The 18437-nt window shown below is 45.8% G+C and overlaps 1 protein-coding gene across 1 annotated transcript in view; it reads left to right on the forward strand.

Moving 5' to 3' along the window:
• Window positions 1-18437, forward strand: part of osbp2a (oxysterol binding protein 2a) — a gene marked incomplete at its 5' end in the record, with an annotated part of 99446 nt that overhangs the window by 35458 nt on the left and 45551 nt on the right. The window contains 3 exons of the mRNA XM_084324923.1: window positions 12677-12733; window positions 16691-16941; window positions 17598-17766. Of these exons, the coding sequence (XP_084181049.1) occupies window positions 12677-12733; window positions 16691-16941; window positions 17598-17766 (477 nt within the window). The remainder of the gene's footprint in view (window positions 1-12676; window positions 12734-16690; window positions 16942-17597; window positions 17767-18437) is intronic.

An 18437-nucleotide genomic window follows, 5' to 3' on the forward strand; every position in this document is an offset into this window, starting at 1 on the left:
CTAACCACGCCGACATCCCCACTCCAAGAGAGGGGGTAGGTACGCGTGTCAATCTAAAACATGAAAAGAGGGCGCCACCCAGACAGTCCCATTCGTACCGCGCTCAGTGGCCCACCCCAAGGGCGTGAGACCCCTCTACCTATGTTCTGATCTATTCCGTTAACATCCCCCAGATATGAACGAGAATCCGTCGAGACCTAGTAACAGGCGCTCGGAAGAGAAAAAAACCCCATCCCAATTGCCCTATAAAAACGCTGTTTTAATAATGAGCAACCAAGGCGTACTAGCCTCCTGCGTGATTCTTATCAGAAACACCCCGAGCCAGCACTAGACCCAAACACATCAATGGATAGTCTAACCAGACACCAGACATTGGTCCTTCAAGTCGCCTGGGAGAACGACAAGGAGTTGTCATGCTTCATATTCTTCACTCTTTTTACTATTAAAAAGAAAGAAACACCGACTGACATGAATCCCACGTGACGCGGCCGAGGGTAAAAATTGTTTACATTCTTACATCCCGCCACCCTCACCACAGAGAGGAGACGGGAATCCTCAGAGAGACTTCCCACGTGAGCCACAGATTGAAAAGTCACGGTAACATTGAGTCATGTGACCAACAGACTCAAGTCACACGTATATCGAGCGTAGTAGAACAGTAAGTTCCTACGCTCTGCCCCGACAACTTGACAATGACAGACCCTACATACGGGTCTGAAAAAACTCACGGAAGCCGTCGTCCAATAGAAACGTGCCTAGTGACGTTTTCTATGACGGGGAGAAACCCATGACTCAACCGCCCGTGATAGGTGCGGAGTCAGGGAACCCCCCCCCCCCCCCCCCCCGTGCCAAGCTGCCTAACAGCTTGGCCCTGACCGAATGAAAAGAGAGTCCAAGAAACCCCCCGACCAATCAGAAGAGGGAAGGAGGGGTTTATCCGGTACCCCCTCGCAAGCCCAACCCTTGCATACGACAACAACAAATAGCCATATGATACCTTAAGTAGCCAGTATGCTAATGAACAGCGCATTGTGAACAGGGTTTATAACAAGGCCAAGTTATGTATGTGTGAACCCGACACCCGTGTTTATGTTGCAAGACACAGAAAATCTGATAGAGAGAGAGAGCGGCCTGAACCGCGGTACCTTTTCACACACAAGCATTACTGCAGACCAACACAATAGTGTTGCGGCTCAATATCACTGTTTAAGCAACAGAGCACACAACTAACCTCTACCTTTATGTGAAGACCTAACCTTCAGGTCGAGGCAGAAAAAACCTTTTTCAACCGAGTGTAAGCTGCAGGCCTTGCTTAAGCTCTAACATGAATGTAGCGACCAACAAGACTTAAAGTCTAGCCCTCCTATCAAACCCACACTAGCGAAAGGTTCACACTTTCAGGAGGGACTCTTTATTTCTCATAAACAAAATCATATTTGGGCCGGGAAGGGAACAGGGGGGGACCACAGAGGGAAAAAGTCATTTCTTTCAGCGATGCCTGCGACGAGGCGCTCGGGACTTGCCACCCCGGGGAGCCCCGGAGGGACGGTAAAGGATAGGAGGCTGGTCACGACGATCCCTACCGTCACCTCCGGGCGTAGATGGGCTGGCTGCAGTGGCGGAGGCGCCCTCTCTCCTCCTGGCCTTCTTTGTCGATGGTCCAGCAGTGGCGGTAGTAGCAGCGGCGGCTACGGCGGCGGAACCCCGACGACGAGCCTGCCGTCTGACTCCACCGGCGACATCGGGCGGGGGGAAATGAGGCTGGAGCACGGAACGCTCCTCCTGCATCTCCCTGCAGGTTGAGGTCATCAACTGCAGTGCCGACCCGAAAAGTCCAGCATCGGAGAGGGGTGCCGTCAGAAGTGGAGTCCTCTTCCTTTCCGGCACACGCGCCTGCTCCAGCCAAAGGTGGCGCTGGACTAGAGTGGCCAGGGCGCGTACTTTCCCAGCGGCGATGGCCTGCGGCTGGATCAGATGCAGGATGGCTCCTGCCGACTGGGCGAGCTGATCATGTTGCAAATCAGTCAGCTCCATACCGCCCGTCAGTATCCCGGACATGAATCTCACCAGCTGCGCGATGTTAGAAGTGGCAGCCAGAGATTGAGTCGCGGAGATAAATGACTGGTCACTCCAGAAAGCCAACCGCCTCGCCGATTTCCCTTGGGGAACCGGCTTCCGTAACGGCTCCCACACCACCTCAGGACAAAGGAGAGCTGCCATCGGCCTATCAAGCCGAGGCACCCCCTCCTTCATGCCGTCTACCAAACCCACCACCCTCGTGACTTGCACGTAGGCGGGGGTGAGGCCCATGATGTGGGAGACCACCTGTCCCTGATGGACGTAGGCCTCCATTGAGGGGAAAAATGGACAGACAACGTCCATCCCTCTCACAGGACGGCGTTGCCATAGATGACCTATGAGATCATCAGGAACAGGAACAGGCAGTAGCTGCGGCAGCGGCACGCCGTTTGCGACTGCCGCCGCCGCCATGAGCTCGGGGAACAAAGCACGCAGTTCCCCCTGCATACTTTCCCCCACCGAGCAGACTACTGGTTACAGAGCCACATTCTGATGTGGCTGATAGAAGGGCATCCCGCGCGCCGAGTCGGAGGTTCTAACCCAACATCTGCGTACGAGGAAACCCAAGGAGACCTCTCACCCCCCTCCAGTGTTACCTGGACGGGCGGCGGACATGTCTCCACCGGGGCGTCGAACAAGAACCTGTCCGCTTCTACCATGTAGTCCTCTGTTTCCATTGGCCATGGAGAATCAGACGCATCCTCATCCGGCTCCAGCAACTCACCAAAACCAGGCCGTTCGCGTCTACAAGCCACCATCTTGCGACGGGAGCGAGCCGACGCAAAAAGTTTGCGTCTCAAATCCTCCGCCACCAGAGGAGCCGGCCACCCAACAGCGGATGACTCTCCGGAGGCAAAGGAACCAGAGCCGGAACCAGGCCATCGCACAGGAGACGGCGCTGGTGCACCAGCTCCTTGGAGAGGCAAACTATCTATCGGACGCCTACCGGGCGTGGCTGCCGACCACGAAAGAGGCCTCAACCCCGCTCCAAGACGCACGACAGAGGAGGCAATGGAGAACCGCTGGTGAAGGGTGATGTTGCTAGCGCGACCCTCCGAGGTAAACATTATGACTTAGCTTTTTTCTTTAAAAATGTATGAGAGAAAGAAAAAAGCAAGAAAAAATGTAAACACGTAACTCAACTTCAGCTAACAACCTCGTCAAGTGGGGTATACAACAGGCACTTCCTTGTGGTGAAAGTGAAGAAGGAGGCGAGTAGGTGACCACACACCTGCTTATGAAGGTAGCGGATAGGGGTGTGGCCAGACGGATGCTGGTATGTAAAGGTACATTGTGGATTTTTATTCAGTGCTGTGCACGAAGTGAGGTTAGTGCAGATGACGCTGAGCGGAGCCAGTATGATATAGAACTCTCGTTTTTGGAATTACAGCAGAAAACCTTAAAAACATACTTATATTCTAGACGGTATTAACACAACAATGTATGAATGAAAAAATATAACGTTCCCACATCCTGAACGATAGATAATCGATGTTGAATGGGCCATAGTAATGTCAATATAGCAATACAATTTAAAAAGTTATAGCCCTGCAAAGAAGGTAAACATCTCCATAGGCTTTCAACGGTGGCAGACTGGGTACAATGATGGGCACAACCCCCGGCACCCAATGTGTTAACAGGCGCCCCAAAAAGTGGCCACTTTTGTAAAAAAAAATATTTAGGACTACATCATTACCATATATGGTTAATTACGGGCGGTTCTATATGCAAATACATAAAACCGTGCACGAGCGTGGAGCGTAGAACAAATGGTATTTATCAACACAGAGTACTTGCAGGTGGGACACGTCTACGCACGTGTGATAAATCCAGATTTTTCTGTACGTACACACATTCTAAATTCTGTGCTTAAGAACGAAAATAGAACACTTTCTAAGAATTGTTGATAAATGAGGGCCCTGGTCTCTTTTGAAAGATAACATTCTGAAGTTTCTGATACAATAAGGAGAGATCACTCTTAGTGCTATTGAAATAGAGTAACATAGGTCTGAACTTGAGTTGTAGAAAAACTTGTTACTCATGTTTTTCTGTAGTAGTTGCAATATCCAGAAATAGTATATCCAAAAAAATAGGTATGAGCTGGAAAACACCCTGGGTCCATAGCCTGAAGTCTTATGTAGTAGATGTCCAAATTCAGAAATGAGTGATTAGAATCGATTTTGGTAAACTATGTAAAACTATGTCATTGACTTCAATTCATTCTGCGTTTTTTTCTCTTCTGGTTTTCGCTTGTGACGTTTCATCTAGATCCCTGATTCACATATCCCCACGTGTGGTATCATTGGAAAGCCACACTCATTGGCTACAACAACCCTCTCCAATAATCTTTGAGATCGCCAAATGATTGACGGAGCTAGAGCCTCTGGAGTCAGGGGTGGTCATCTGACTCTGCCGTGTACAATGGCGCATGCCTCACATATCGGCATGTAATTTTGTCATTATATATTTTATTCTATATATATTGTATTAAAAAAAGACCCGAGCCGCTAGGGGCCGTAAGTAAGTGCCAAAGTGCCGTGCCGGGCTGTTGCATGTTAACCCTTTCTGCGCCAACAACGAGTATACTCGTTATTGGATCCGTTTTTCTTTTATTCGCTATTTCCATTCATAATTCATCGGGGCAGCCTGTGCAGGCTGTTCTGATTGTGTCTGAGATCGCAGACGGTCAATACCGCCACCTAACGCCTTGCGGCCGCTATTGCACTCCATTTGAAACGATGTAGTTTGTTTTCTGGGCTGAGCCGTGCGGGCGGGGTTTAAATATTCCGGCAGGACAAGCGCTTACAACGATGCATCAACTAGGCTGCCCCCCCCCCCCCTCGTTATATGCAATGCCGGATAACGTGGGACGGACTACCGCGACCAGTACTTGGAATGGCGTTCAGATAATTGGATAATTTTTTTTGCATTACATCAGAGACAAGGTAAGGACAGTATATCCAATCTTGCGTTGATATGATATTTCTTTCTCCTGTGACCGAAGCTGTCTGTGTGGAATGTGTGTGTGCTGTTTCCCGTTGGTCACATCACAGCACGGAGGGGCGCCCCGCTACAAGCCCCCTTTCATGCGTGCATGAGGAGACATAATAACGATAATCTAGCGTTGATTTCAAGAAGATTCGATAATCAGGCGAAAAATGGCAACGTGATAAGTGGATTTAACTAAAGGGCTGTTTTCGCGTCTTTTCCTGGGATTACTCAGAATCACTCAAACTATACTCATATTCACCACGGTATAAAACGGAAATGTACGGATGAAAAAATAATCAGTTTTTTGCATGTTGACCAGAAGAAACTCACTGACAATCGATAACGTTATTAGATCCATATCTATAATATTTAATATAGTTTTAGCACTCACAAACACGGCATTCTCTCCATTGAACATATCGCTGGCACAAACGGCCATACGCCCACAGCGACCTCCCGCGGTCAATGTGTTAAGAGGTAATGGATGGTCATTTTATGAATTTGTCGGAATTGTCTCCATTTTACAAAGGGGTTTTTAAAGCGTGGAATCTTTTTTTAAAAGGAAAATGTCGGAGCCTGCTGTTTCACTGTATTTGTTGTTGGAGGAACCTGTCGATGGAATACTCACGCTGGGGAAAATAGTGGATGTAGCTGGGCCAAGCTTAATGGATGGACATGCTGCGGCTAATCTGCTGGGTCTGAGATCAGTCCGACACATGGATAACATATTAAAATGGTGGTCTGAAATTTTTTATTTGGAGGATGTTGACCTTTTGAGGATGTGCTGTGTGGGGGAGGAAACCCCTGATGAAGAGGACACTTTTCCAGAGTTAGAACTTTACCCCGATGTCAATGGCTGTTCTGGGCATTTATTGGACGAAACATGTACAAAAGGGGTTGACTTATATACTGTAGGTGGTAAGGCTTTGTGTACGTGTTGTGTTAAAGCTCTCAACACAGGCAAGCTAAACGGAAAAGAGGACTCTGTGTGGAGAATTTTCTTAAATGTGAATTGTGATTTTAAACCAGGGTAGAGAGCTTTTCTCCCCTCAAAGAAAATTATTTGGTGATTTTCAGTGGAGAATTCTCCATGGAGCTGTTGCTGTAAATGCATTCATATCTGTAATGAATCCTAATGTGTCAAATGAATGTCCTTTCTGTGGAGGCATGGAAAATATTTTGGCTTGAGTGTGGAAAGCTTGAGGTTGTATTTAATATCTTGGAAACCTTGTTTCTGTCTTTCAATGAGGAACTGTCCAAGGCTGTTTTTATTTTTGGAGGTTACAGGAAAAGTGATGATATTAACTCATTGACCGCCACGTTGTTTTCCCATCTCTACTCGATGGCGCCAGCGTTATTGACCCTTTTAGCGATGTTTGCGGACCCATCGTGTGTTCTGTATTATAGCTATAGAGACAATAGTATGGCTCATTTGACAGGCATTGTTCATAGTCCAACACTGACTAACCAGTTCATTTCTACATACTGTAGTTTGTGCGCTATTCCATGCTAAACATCACCCCTTTCCAAAATAATCCAGTCTTTTTTCATATATCGCGAGTCGAGATATGACCCGTTATATGCATTATGCCCAAATCGTTCGGGTTGCTCGCCTGAAGCTCCAAATACTTCCAAATCAAAGGTATATACCATACATGATATGTGTCTTCACAAAATCATCAAGGGGGGGGGGGGGGGGGACTGCGATCGTTAGCAAAAGCATGTTTTAGGTCCGGTAAAATACGACACTGTGATCGGTACAGAAGCATGTTTTAGGTAAAAAAAAATACCAGCAGATTACCTAAGAATAAGATAGACATTACCTCAGTCAGAAGGTACTCCAAAATGCCACGGCAGTCGTCCCATAGTGATCGCAATTACTTGTGTATATTGGGCATGGCTACCATACGAGAAAGAATAGGTCTGAGGCACCAAATCTTCCACCGATTGCTATGTCCTGATCCACTCCGAGGCGGAAGCAGCCGGAGGTAACTCAGTACTGGAAGACAACTGATATCCCCAGTTCAAACGGTAGGCGATAATGCCACCTGGCGGGATTCGATCGTCATTGCAATTCCAACGTAGGCAGCTGTGCCAGGGAGACCCAGGCACGGGCCAGGCAGCTCCGAGCGAGTGTTTAGAACGGGGATCAAAGGACAAAGATCAAAGGAACTAAAAACTAGATATCTCGTTTTTGTTGCTCAAGCGTTGGCGACAAAACACGAGATTTTTGGCGCCCGATGAGTTAAGTGGAAACTGTTAAATCTCCTGTTGGGTGAAGCGAAAATGGCGATATATCTTACATCTTACAAGAAGAAACGAAATCAAAAGAGAAGTGGTTAAGGAGTTGATCCGTGTGTTTTTAGCAATGGTAAGAGCAAGGGTCTGGATAGATTTTAGGTTTTACAAAGAGATGGAAAATGTAGATACTTTTGTGGAACAGTGCTGTGGTATAATGATATAATTTGCTCGGAGGTGGATGAGGAGTTAACATTCAGGGATGTTTTCATGTGAAAGTGCCTAGGGCGATTTTTATGGTGTGGTTGGGGTTGCACTTGCATGTGTTTTTTAGTTTGATGGTGATGTGAGGTATTTATTTAATTGTATTGTTACACTCCTTGTAGTGATAGCGTGTAAATAAAGTTTTTCCGAAAATCTAGAAATCTGTCTCTCTCTCTCTCCCTCTCTAGTAGCACACTTCTCCAGAGTCTGTACAGTGTTTAGTAATTAATAGTCAGACAGTCCTATGGGCCAGTCCTATGGGCCAGTCCTCCACGAAGGACTGGCCCAAGCGATTTGTGGTGTGTTGTAGGGGGCTGAACATAGAGGGGGTGGGAGGGTTTTTTCAGTATAGTGTCCAGCGTTTTCCTCATCCTCCTCTCTGCTACCACCTCTAGTTCGATCAGTTGGACTCCCACTGTGAAGCTAGCCTTCCTCACCAGCTTGATCAGTTTGTTAGTGTCTCTTTGAGTTGATGTTACCCCCCAGCATACCACAGTGAAGAAGTATCTCTCTCTGTCTGCTATTTTTTTCCGTCTCCTCTCTGCTTTCCCCCTTTCTCACTCTTCCTCTCTCTTTTTCTCTCCATCTCTCTCCCTGTCTCTGTCTCTCTTTATATCTCTGTCTCCTCTGCTCTTCTTCTTTCTCTCTCTCTCCCTCTCCTAACTATTTACCCCTCTCTCTCTATGTCTCTCTCTCTGTCTCCTCTTTCTCTCTGTATGTGTGTTCATATGAGTCAGAGATGAGTCACCAGGATTTCTTAGACTGGGTGTAGAGAAGTGTCTAGTGAAGTGATATATTCTCCAGATAATATGTTCAGCATGATACCCACACAGCCCAGATGTCACCTGTAGATAGGTGCCATGGCTCCGCCCCCTCTGCCCAGCCTGTAGATAGGTGCCTGGCTCCGCCCCCTCTGCCCAGCCTGTAGATAGGTGCCATGGCCCGCCCCCTCTTCCCAGCCTGTAGATAGGTGCCATGGCCCGCCCCCTCTGCCCAGCCTGTAGATAGGTGCCATGGCTCCGCCCCCTCTGCCCAGCCTGTAGATAGGTGCCATGGCTCCGCCCCCTCTGCCCAGCCTGTAGATAGGTGCCATGGCCCGCCCCCTTTGCCCAGCCTGTAGATCAGGGGTAGGCAACCCTAGGCACGCGTGCCTGCATAGGCACCCGGGGGGATTTTCTTAGGCACAGGGGGCAGCATTAAAAAAAAAATATATATATATATATATATATATATATATATATATTAAGGCTGTCAAATATATCGCGTTAATATCGCGTTAACTCCCGATTCTATTAATGCCACTAATTTTTTTAACTCAAGATTAACTAAAAAAAATAAAACATTTTACTAGACTTCACTCAGGTGTATTATTGATGCTCTCATTGATACTATGTTTGTTTCTGAAGTGTGTGTGTGTGTGTGTGTGTGTGTGTGTGTGTGTGTGTGTGTGTGTGTGTGTGTGTGTGTGTGTGTGTGTGTGTGTGTGTGTGTGTGTGTGTGTGTGTGTGTGTGTGTGTGTGTGTGTGTGTGTGTGTGAGATATAGAGAGAGAGGGGGGTGAGAGAGATGAGGAAGGGGCAAAAGAGAAAAAGAGCTGGGAGAGTGTGTGTGTGAGGGAGAGAGGGGGGTGTGTGATTAATCAGCCCTTGTGTGTGTGAATGTAACAAGTTCCTAACGTTTTCTTTCCCCTATTATTTCATGCACACTTTATTCATTGTTTTAAATTATTATTTTCTTTTAAGTTATTTTGTGCATCACTCTGTTTTGAATTTGATGCAAATTTGCAATGCATGAGGGTCATCCTTTTGTGTTAAATGTCTGCACAAAGCAAGCATTTGTTGACTCGCATGTTGATAAGAGTATTAAAACTTGGAACTTGAAAAAGATCTGTTTAAGGTAAAAAATAAAAATGCGATTAATTTGCGATTAATCGCGAGTTAACTATGGACAATCATGCGATTAATCGAGTTAAATATTTTAATCGTTTGACAGCACTAATATATATATATATATATATATATAAAAAAATTGCTTTGAAATATTATAGTGAAATATTTTGCACTGTTGTCGCATTTATCTTGTTGAAATCCTCCCACAGGTTCTTTTTACTATATTTAATTGAGACCCTTTATTTGTTTATTATTTCAATTTAGCTGGAAATACATTGCTACATCATTCAGTAACATTTGCAGAGCCTTATAACAAAAACATTATTACGGTCACCATTACATCAACACATTTTATTATTTATTTTTCTATTTCATTGAACATTGCACATGTTAAAAGCCATTTTTTTTTACTCAAAATGTGAGTATTACCAAGTCAACTTGTGTTCTTAAAACAATGACAATAAACATAGTTTTATTAGGTTGAAATAATGTGGTTGTGTACTTATTTTTCTGTTAACTTATTATGGATTGAAAACTGAAAACCTTAATGCACAGTAACTGAACTCAATATTTTTAAGTTCTGGTAACTTATTATTATTTATTTTTTTACAGTGTAGTCTTGCGATCAATCAAAACTTATTTACACGATATACCTCACATTCACCCTCCATTCACATCCTGGTGTTCTCCTGGTGTTCTCCATTAGGCCTGTAGGTGGAGCTATGACAGCACACGTACAGTACACACACCGATGGTGTGTGATGTGTCCAAAAATGAATGGGCAAATGTGAGTGAAATGGTCGCACTGTGTGCAGCTGCTTATCTGCATTGCATCCCCCCCCCCCCCAACTCAGATTTAGGGTTGATACAACCATCATAATAATATTGTTAATAATAACAATAACAATAATGATGTAATAATGTAAAAATTATCATAAAAAATACCTGATTATGAGAAAAAAAATTACGATGCATGGAATATTCTAGTTACAACTATATTTCAAACAGGCACTCCATGTCAAAAAGGTTGCTGACCCCTGCTGTAGATAGACTCAAGTTAAGTCAAGCAATTACTTTCCAACAGTGGCCACCATTGAGTGTTTGCACTATTGTGAAAGTTAAGTTGGATCCTTTTTCAGGCATGGTGCCTCTTCAGTCTTCCCTATGGTAGGTCGAGGTCCCCTACCTGGACATTTAATATTACACTTGTGAATAGTCTTCAGCATGATTCATACTGTATCTGTTTGTTTTGTCCTAACGTTGTAGTTTTTGACCTGCCTAACCCCTTTTTACTCCCCAAGTTGTTTTCCCCCAAAAAGAGGCATGGCGATGCCAGTCTGATGTATAGGTGCCATGGCTCTACCCCCTCTATCCAGCTCACATAGGAGCCATGGCTCCGCCCCCTCTACCTAGCCCATATATAGGTGCTACATGGGTGTGTGTATGGGTCAATGTCTCACTTTCTCTGTGTCTCTCCCTCTCTCTTCTCTCTTATTCTTCTTTCTGTCTCTATCACTCTCTTTCTCTCAGTTTTCCTCCCTCTCTAGTATATTGTGAACATCTCTCTTCCTCTATCTCCCTCTCTGTCTCTCTAATATGTTGTGGAAGTCGCTCTGCCTCTCTCTCTCCCTCTCCCTCTATGTCTCTAATATGGCGTGGAAGTCTCTCTCTCCCTCTCTCCCTCTAATATGGCGTGGAAGTCTCTCTCTCCCTCTCTCCCTCTAATATGGTGTGGACGTCTCTTTCTCTCCCTCTCTCTCTGAGTGATGTTTGCAGGCAGTGCTGTTACTGGCCTAGATTCAGATAACCTGCTTAGCACATTTCAGCTCACAAACACAAACATACCAACAAATAAACACATCAACACACAAAAAATAAACACAAACATACCAACAAATAAACACATCAACACACAAACATGCCAACAAATAAACACATCAACACACAAATATACCAACAAATAAACACATCAACACACAAACACTTTCGACCCCAACATCTCCCTGTTTTCTTCCACTCCACCCAGCCTACTTGCATCCTCTGTTTTGTAGTCATATTGTGTGTGTCCGGGTCAGATCCAGCACAAACAAAGTATTTCCAAACAAAACTTGCTTCATCAACAAAAATAACTCCACTCGCCTACCGCCGCAGAGACCCGGGTTTAATTCCCGGTAGCTTTCGTAGTACTTTCGGCTTGGTCAGATGTTCCAACAAACACAATATTGTCAGTGAGGATATTAGTCCTAGCAACTTCTACTTGTCACAATACGCTTTCCCAGTGAAACTCCTCGCCGTTAGGTGAAAAGAAGTGGCTGGCGACTCCACATGTATTGGAGAAGGCATGTGGTTAAGTCTACACCCTCCTCAGACCGAGAGAGGAGGCATGTGGTAGTCGACACCCTCCCCAGACCGACAGAGGAGGCCTGTGGTAGTCTACACCCTCCCCACACCGACAGAGGGCAGCGCAACATGACGCACACATGGAATTGGCATAATGACAAAATTGGGGGAGAAATGGGAGAAAAGGGTAAAAAAATGTAAATCCCATCCTCTCATCAAAACAACCCTCCATGCTGTTTGGCTGGGAACAACATCAAAATAAGAAGCGACAGGGTTTATGGGAAATGTGGTCTTACTGTATCATGAGAATTAGAATAATTTGTTTCAGCAACGGTCTCATTTGTTTACACCAAGTATGTTGTTGAAAGTTCTCCTTGTATTAGCTTTTGTTACCATAACCCTATCTTTTTAGGGAAGAATTTGAAAATGTAAATTGCAGTTGTCAGGGGCAGGGCATAAAAACAATGATATGTTTACAAATCAACACTCGATATTCTAACAATGGCATAGCCGTCAGTGCTGTCTCCCATCCAACACCTCCAGCATTAGGCCATTCTGCAATCCTCTCTCCTCTCCTCTCCTCTCCGCTCCTCTCCTCTCCTCTCCTCTCCTCCTCTCTCCTCCTCTCCTCTCCTCTCCTCTCCTCTCCTCTCCTCTCCTCTCCTCTCCTCTCCTCTCCTCTCCTCTCCTCTCCTCTCCTCTCCTCTCCTCTCCTCTCCTCTCCTCTCTTCTCTCTTCTCTCTTCTCCTCTCCCCTGCTCTCCTCTTCTCCCCTCTTCCCTCTTCCCTCTTCCCTCTTCCCTCTTCCCTCTTCCCTCTTCCCTCTTCTCTCTTCTCTCCTCTCCTCTCCTCTCCTCTCCTCTCCTCTCCTCTCCAGAGTCTGAGAGCGATGTCCCAACTCATGCCAACTTGCTGAAGGATGGAGGAGGAGAAAGTGTAGTGCGTCATCCCCTTTTCTCCTTTTCTCCCCTGCTAAAAATAGCCCGGCCTCCCAGTTGAGTGGACCGTGGTTTCCAAGGCAACCGTGTTCATTCACAGCTTTGTGCTGTTGTAAAGGAAGTCATTATCCTGCTCCTTCAGTCCTGCACTCACACTTTCTCAATCAATCCTGCTCATAACGACACAGTAGCAGGTCGTACCTCTGTCTCTGGCATAGGGCTGCACGATTAATCGGGGGGGAAAATCGCGATCTCGATTCATAGATCTAATTTCTAAATGATGACGATTCGGATGTATTTGCATCAAAATGGAGATCAGTTGCATTAAAACACTCGCTCCTATTCCCCTATGCATTCACGTCACGCTGCATTCACATGTTGACTTATTTGCTTCGGAACAATCCAGGTTGCGATATCAATACACACCTACATGATGTAATGCAAAACACGCTATTAAATCGACAACATTCAATATATTTTCTTACTTTTGTGTTGACTTGTTGCCAGATTCCTGTTTTTGGGTTCCAGATGAGAGGTAGGAGCTGGAAAACATAATGGTTCCATAGCCTGAAGTCTTATAGTCATACAGTCCAAAGTTTATAAAGATCCCAGGGAAAATTTGTTTTGTAGAAAGGTTTTTGTAATGTGTGTACCGGTAAAAACAGTGTGATTATCCAAAATGGCTGTCCACTTCATAATTTTATTTTTTATTTTTTTATTGATCTTTTTCCCCCTCCATTTTCCTCCGATTTTCTCCCATCCCAATGTTAGTCGTTATGCCAATTCCCAATCCCCTTCCTGGTCGCTGCGCACTTACCCCCCACAGTCAGATCATCTGGGAGAGTGGAGGCTATCACGTGCTTCCTCCGACACACGTCCAGCCAATCAACCGCTTCTTTTCACCTGGCAGCGCGGATATTCTCCGAGAGGGCGTAGCGTGTGGAAGGATCACACTATCCCACTCAGGTCCCATCCACGCTTAGCAGGCGCCCCGACCGAACTGTAGGAGTCGCTGTTTACAACGACCCGGACCCACCCCGCCAGCTTCTCCCACCCTCTAATACTGCCAATTGTATTAGTGTGAACGGCCAGCCAAGCTGGTGACAACCCCGGAATCCAGCTCACAGCTCCGGGGTTGGTGACGAACGCAATCTCCGCTACGCCACCTAACCGCCACTTCATAACATTCTGATGCTAGAGTACTCAGGACAAAGGTCTTCTTCGTCAACCTTCCCCACTCTCACCCGCCCGTGTGGGATCTCTTTCGGAACCGGAAGTGGTCATTTGACGGAGCACTTCAGCCCTGAGCTGACAGACGAGAGCAAAGTGCCGTGACGCACGGGCGTAAGAGAGGAAAAGAGACTTGAGTTATTTTCTATGTTAGAAGAGACTTTTAAGTTTAAGTCCAGCACTTTGATATATATATGTTATGTTGTCTATTTAGGAAAGAGTGCAATAAATGTTTTTATTGAAAAAATAAGAATAGTGTGAGAGAATCATAATCTCAATTCTTCTTCTTAAAAAAAAATCGTGATTCACATTTGAGCAAGAATCGTGCAGCCCTACTCTGGCGTATCAAACACCATACATATCTACTCATAGTATCGGTTTGTAACCCAGAGTCTAGAGTGACCTTGAGCTCTGTCACAAGGTCGTCTGTATGGTTCTGTAGGTATTCCTGCAGGAATCAGTTCCATGTGCTTCATGGATGTGCGGTTGGATGTGAGTAGTGCTGGGTGGATGTGAAGTTGGATGTGAGTAGTGCTGGGTAGATGTAAGGTTGGATGTGAGTAGTGCTGGGTGGATGTAAGGTTGGATGTGAGTAGTGCTGGGTGGATGTGAGTAGTGCTGGGTAGATGTAAGGTTGGATGTGAGTAGTGCTGTGTGGATGTGAGTAATACTGTGTGGATGTAAGGTTGGATGTGAGTGCTGGGTGGATGTGAGGTTGGATGTGAGTAGTACTGAGTGGATGTGAGTAGTGCTGGGTGGATGTGAGTAGTGCTGGGTGGATGTGAGTAGTACTGAGTGGATGTAAGGTTGGATGTGAGTGCTGGGTGGATGTGAGTAGTGCTGGGTGGATGTGAGGTTGGATGTGAGTAATACTGAGTGGATGTAAGGTTGGATGTGAGTTCTGGGTGGATATGAGTAGTGCTGGGTGGATGTGAGGTTGGATGTGAGTAATACTGAGTGGATGTGAGTAGTGCTGGGTGGATGTAAGGTTGGATGTGAGTGCTGGGTGGATGTGAGTAGTGCTGGGTGGATGTGAGGTTGGATGTGAGTAATACTGAGTGGATGTAAGGTTGGATGTGAGTGCTGGGTGGAGGTGAGTAGTGCTGGGTGGATGTAAGGTTGGATGTGAGTAGGACGGCTTTCCTGTTCCTCACCATCTTCAGACATCAATACTTTATTCACCAAGTACAATAAATATCCAGGAATCCTCCCACAGAGACAACCTCACGTACAGCACAGACGCAGGCAGCAGACTATATAAAACGTATTCGACTCTGAGGCCCGTCCATGTTACGATCATTCCATACTTTTCAAACATCTGGGGACACTGGGGATCTGGGGACAGGCAAGATAGAACAGTGAATGTTTGTGTAGGGTAGGGCTGGGCGATATGGCCTAAATATGATATCACGATATTTTCTGACCTTTCGGCGATACACGATACGCATCACGATGTTTTTCTTTTTTTCCCCAAAATCCATTATGAGGCTTACCAAGACAGTATTTGAGTTTGCAAGCTAAAAAATAAAGACAAAATAAAATACCCATGCATTTAGCATTTTTATATTATATATTAGATTTAGATTATTGGATTATTAGATTATATATTGCATATATTTAGCAATGAGATATTATATGATTTAGATATGAAATATGATGAATTGAAAATGGGGGACCCTGATGTAAACAAGACGAAAGTCTTTCTCTGGTCTGCATCCTCCAGTCCGCTGTTGACTGTTGTTGTATTGAGCTGTACTGTATTGTACCCATGCTGCAATCTGTTAATAACGTTCTCATTCATTCAGTCGGCAAACAGAATCATTTTGATTGACAGTCGCGTCTGCCAATTACGTCACATCGCTTGCACCCGCCCTGCTGTTCTTAGCACCAATCGGCAAGCGCGTATTCATTTTTTACTTCCGCCATTGGAGAGCTCAATGACAATAACAATGGCAGCCGTAGCTCGCCGCGGCCGACGTTTAGCTTTTAGCTCCGCAGAAGGACTAAACGACTGGAGGCATAATGATTTTACTGCAACGGATGTTATAATAAAAGCCTTTCCATACATCTGTCTGATTGAAAACTTTATTAACAGACCGCAGAATGGGCACAACTGAGTCAGCACGAGCTGAGATATGAACGACTAATGCTTGCTATATAGGTCGACCTCGGTCGTTGCTATGTAAATACGCTGATGTTATTGAAAGTGTAACTATATAACGTTAATGCCACAAAACGAATGCCTTTGTTATCATAAGTAGTAACTTTTGATGCAGTAGTGTGTGTGTGGGGCGGCGCTGTTCAAAAGTGTCAACGTGTGGACCAGATTGACGCGACACAAGCCTCTTGGGCAAAACATCACGATATCCACGATACGTTTAAAAAGTGTATCGTTAATGAACTGTACCCGATATTTATATAATATCGTCATATCGCCCAGCCCTAGTGTAGGGTATCCCAGATTACTGTCTCTGTGATGTTTTATTTTGTGTGTGTGTGTGTGTGTGTGTGTGTGTGTGTGTGTGTGTGTGTGTGTGTGTGTGTGTGTGTGTGTGTGTGTGTGTGTGTGTGTGTGTGTGTGTGTGTGTGTGTGTGTGTGTGTGTGTGTGTGTGTGTGTGTGTGTGTGTGTGTGTGTGTGTGTGTGTGTGTTTGTGTACCACCTGGGAATAAATGAACATGTCTTCAGTTAAATTCAGTATGGGTGTCCAACCTCTGATTGCAGACGACTCTGGCGACGAGGGTGCTGTTCCCCAGGAGGGCCGTTCTCTGTCCCACGGGGCCTTGAAGTCTCTGGCCAATAAGCTCGACGACCTGAGCACCTGCAACGAGCTGATTGGTAAGCATGGGGCGGCCCTGCAGCGTTCCCTGAGCGAGCTGGAGGAGCTGCGAGGAGCCAGCGACGGCTCAGACAAGGTCAAGACCGTCAACGAGAGAGCCACGCTCTTCCGCATCACATCCAATGCTATGATCAACGTGAGTTCTGATTACCTGATCAACATGGAACGCCGGTATGGCGGCGCAGTAGTTAGCACCGTTGCCTCACAGTAAGAATGTCCTGGGTTCAAACCCCCGGCGGGAGGCCTTACTGTGTGGAATCTGGAATTTGAATCTCCCTGTGTTCGTGTGGGTTTCCTCTGGGCACTCCTGGTTTTCTTCCACTGCCCCTGACAAGGCACTAGCATTAGGACTGGAGTTGGTCCCTGGATGTTGGACTGTGGCTGCCCACTGCTCTCTAAAATAGTTAGGATGGGTTAAATGCAGAGGACACATTCCATGCTATATGTACATTTACTTGGCAAATAAAGAATATGCCCTTGAGCAAGGCACCAGCTGCCCCAGTGGAGCAGCTCAGTGGCTAACAGTAGAAGACTGGTTTCACTGGCCAACTCTCAGGTGGGACTACGTGTTTGAGTAATAATATACTGGAGATCATGCTATGTTGTTATTGATCTACATAGATCAGCATACTGGTGCCAATAACCATTATTTTATAATGGAGTCGAGCCTCTGGACTGTGTCTTAATGTGTTGATGTATTGATTGATGTGTTGATGTGTTGATGTATTGATGTATTGATTGATGTGTTGATGTGTTGATGTATTGATTTGTGTGGGTTTTTTCCCGCCTCAGGCCTGTCGGGATTTCCTGGACGTTGCAGAGAGTCAGAGCCGGCGCTGGCAGAAGGCGCTGCAGTATGAGAGAGAACAGCGCCACCATCTGGAGGAAACAATAGAGCAGCTAGCCAAACAGCACAACAGCCTAGAGAGAGCCTGGAAAGAGGCCCCTAGCACACAATCAGGTAATGGACCCCAACACATAATCAGGTAGTAGACCCCAACACATAATCAGGTAATAGACCCCAACACATAATCAGGTAATAGACCCCAACACATAATCAGGTAATAGACCCCAACACATAATCAGGTAATAGACCCCAACACACACTCAGGCTGTATAAAAAACCTGATTCCAAGATATAATCCAGCTGCCATACCCAATTGACATCCCTGCACACCTGCACATACACTCCCCCCATTACAATGTCCTCATGTCCCCCTTCTGGTCAGAAATGGTACTACACCCTGTGACTGCGATGTGGTTCATTAGAAGAAGTCTTTATTTGTCATGCAGATTAACACACGCATGCGAGATGGGCGACACACAGGAACACACACACACATGCATTGAGTCGCTGATGAAATGTCTCTCTGCACTTGACCCATCCCGTCGTCCTTCCCCCTGTGGGGCCGCGCCCAGGGACCAATCCAAGTGCTCCTGTCCTGTCTTCGTCAGGGACACATTTACATTTTACATTTAGTCATTTAGCTGACGCTTTTATCCAAAGCGACTTACAAGTTCTGTACGACAAGTCATCAGGAAGGGTACAACTCTTATAAGCTGAGTAACAATATTCATCAAAGTGTTGCGTGTTACAGTGTAGGTTAGTTTATTAGGACAGTAAGTGCATGA

Source organism: Notolepis coatsorum (genome assembly GCF_963971535.1).
Source record: "Notolepis coatsorum genome assembly, chromosome: 11".
NCBI classification, from domain to species: domain Eukaryota; kingdom Metazoa; phylum Chordata; class Actinopteri; order Aulopiformes; family Paralepididae; genus Notolepis; species Notolepis coatsorum.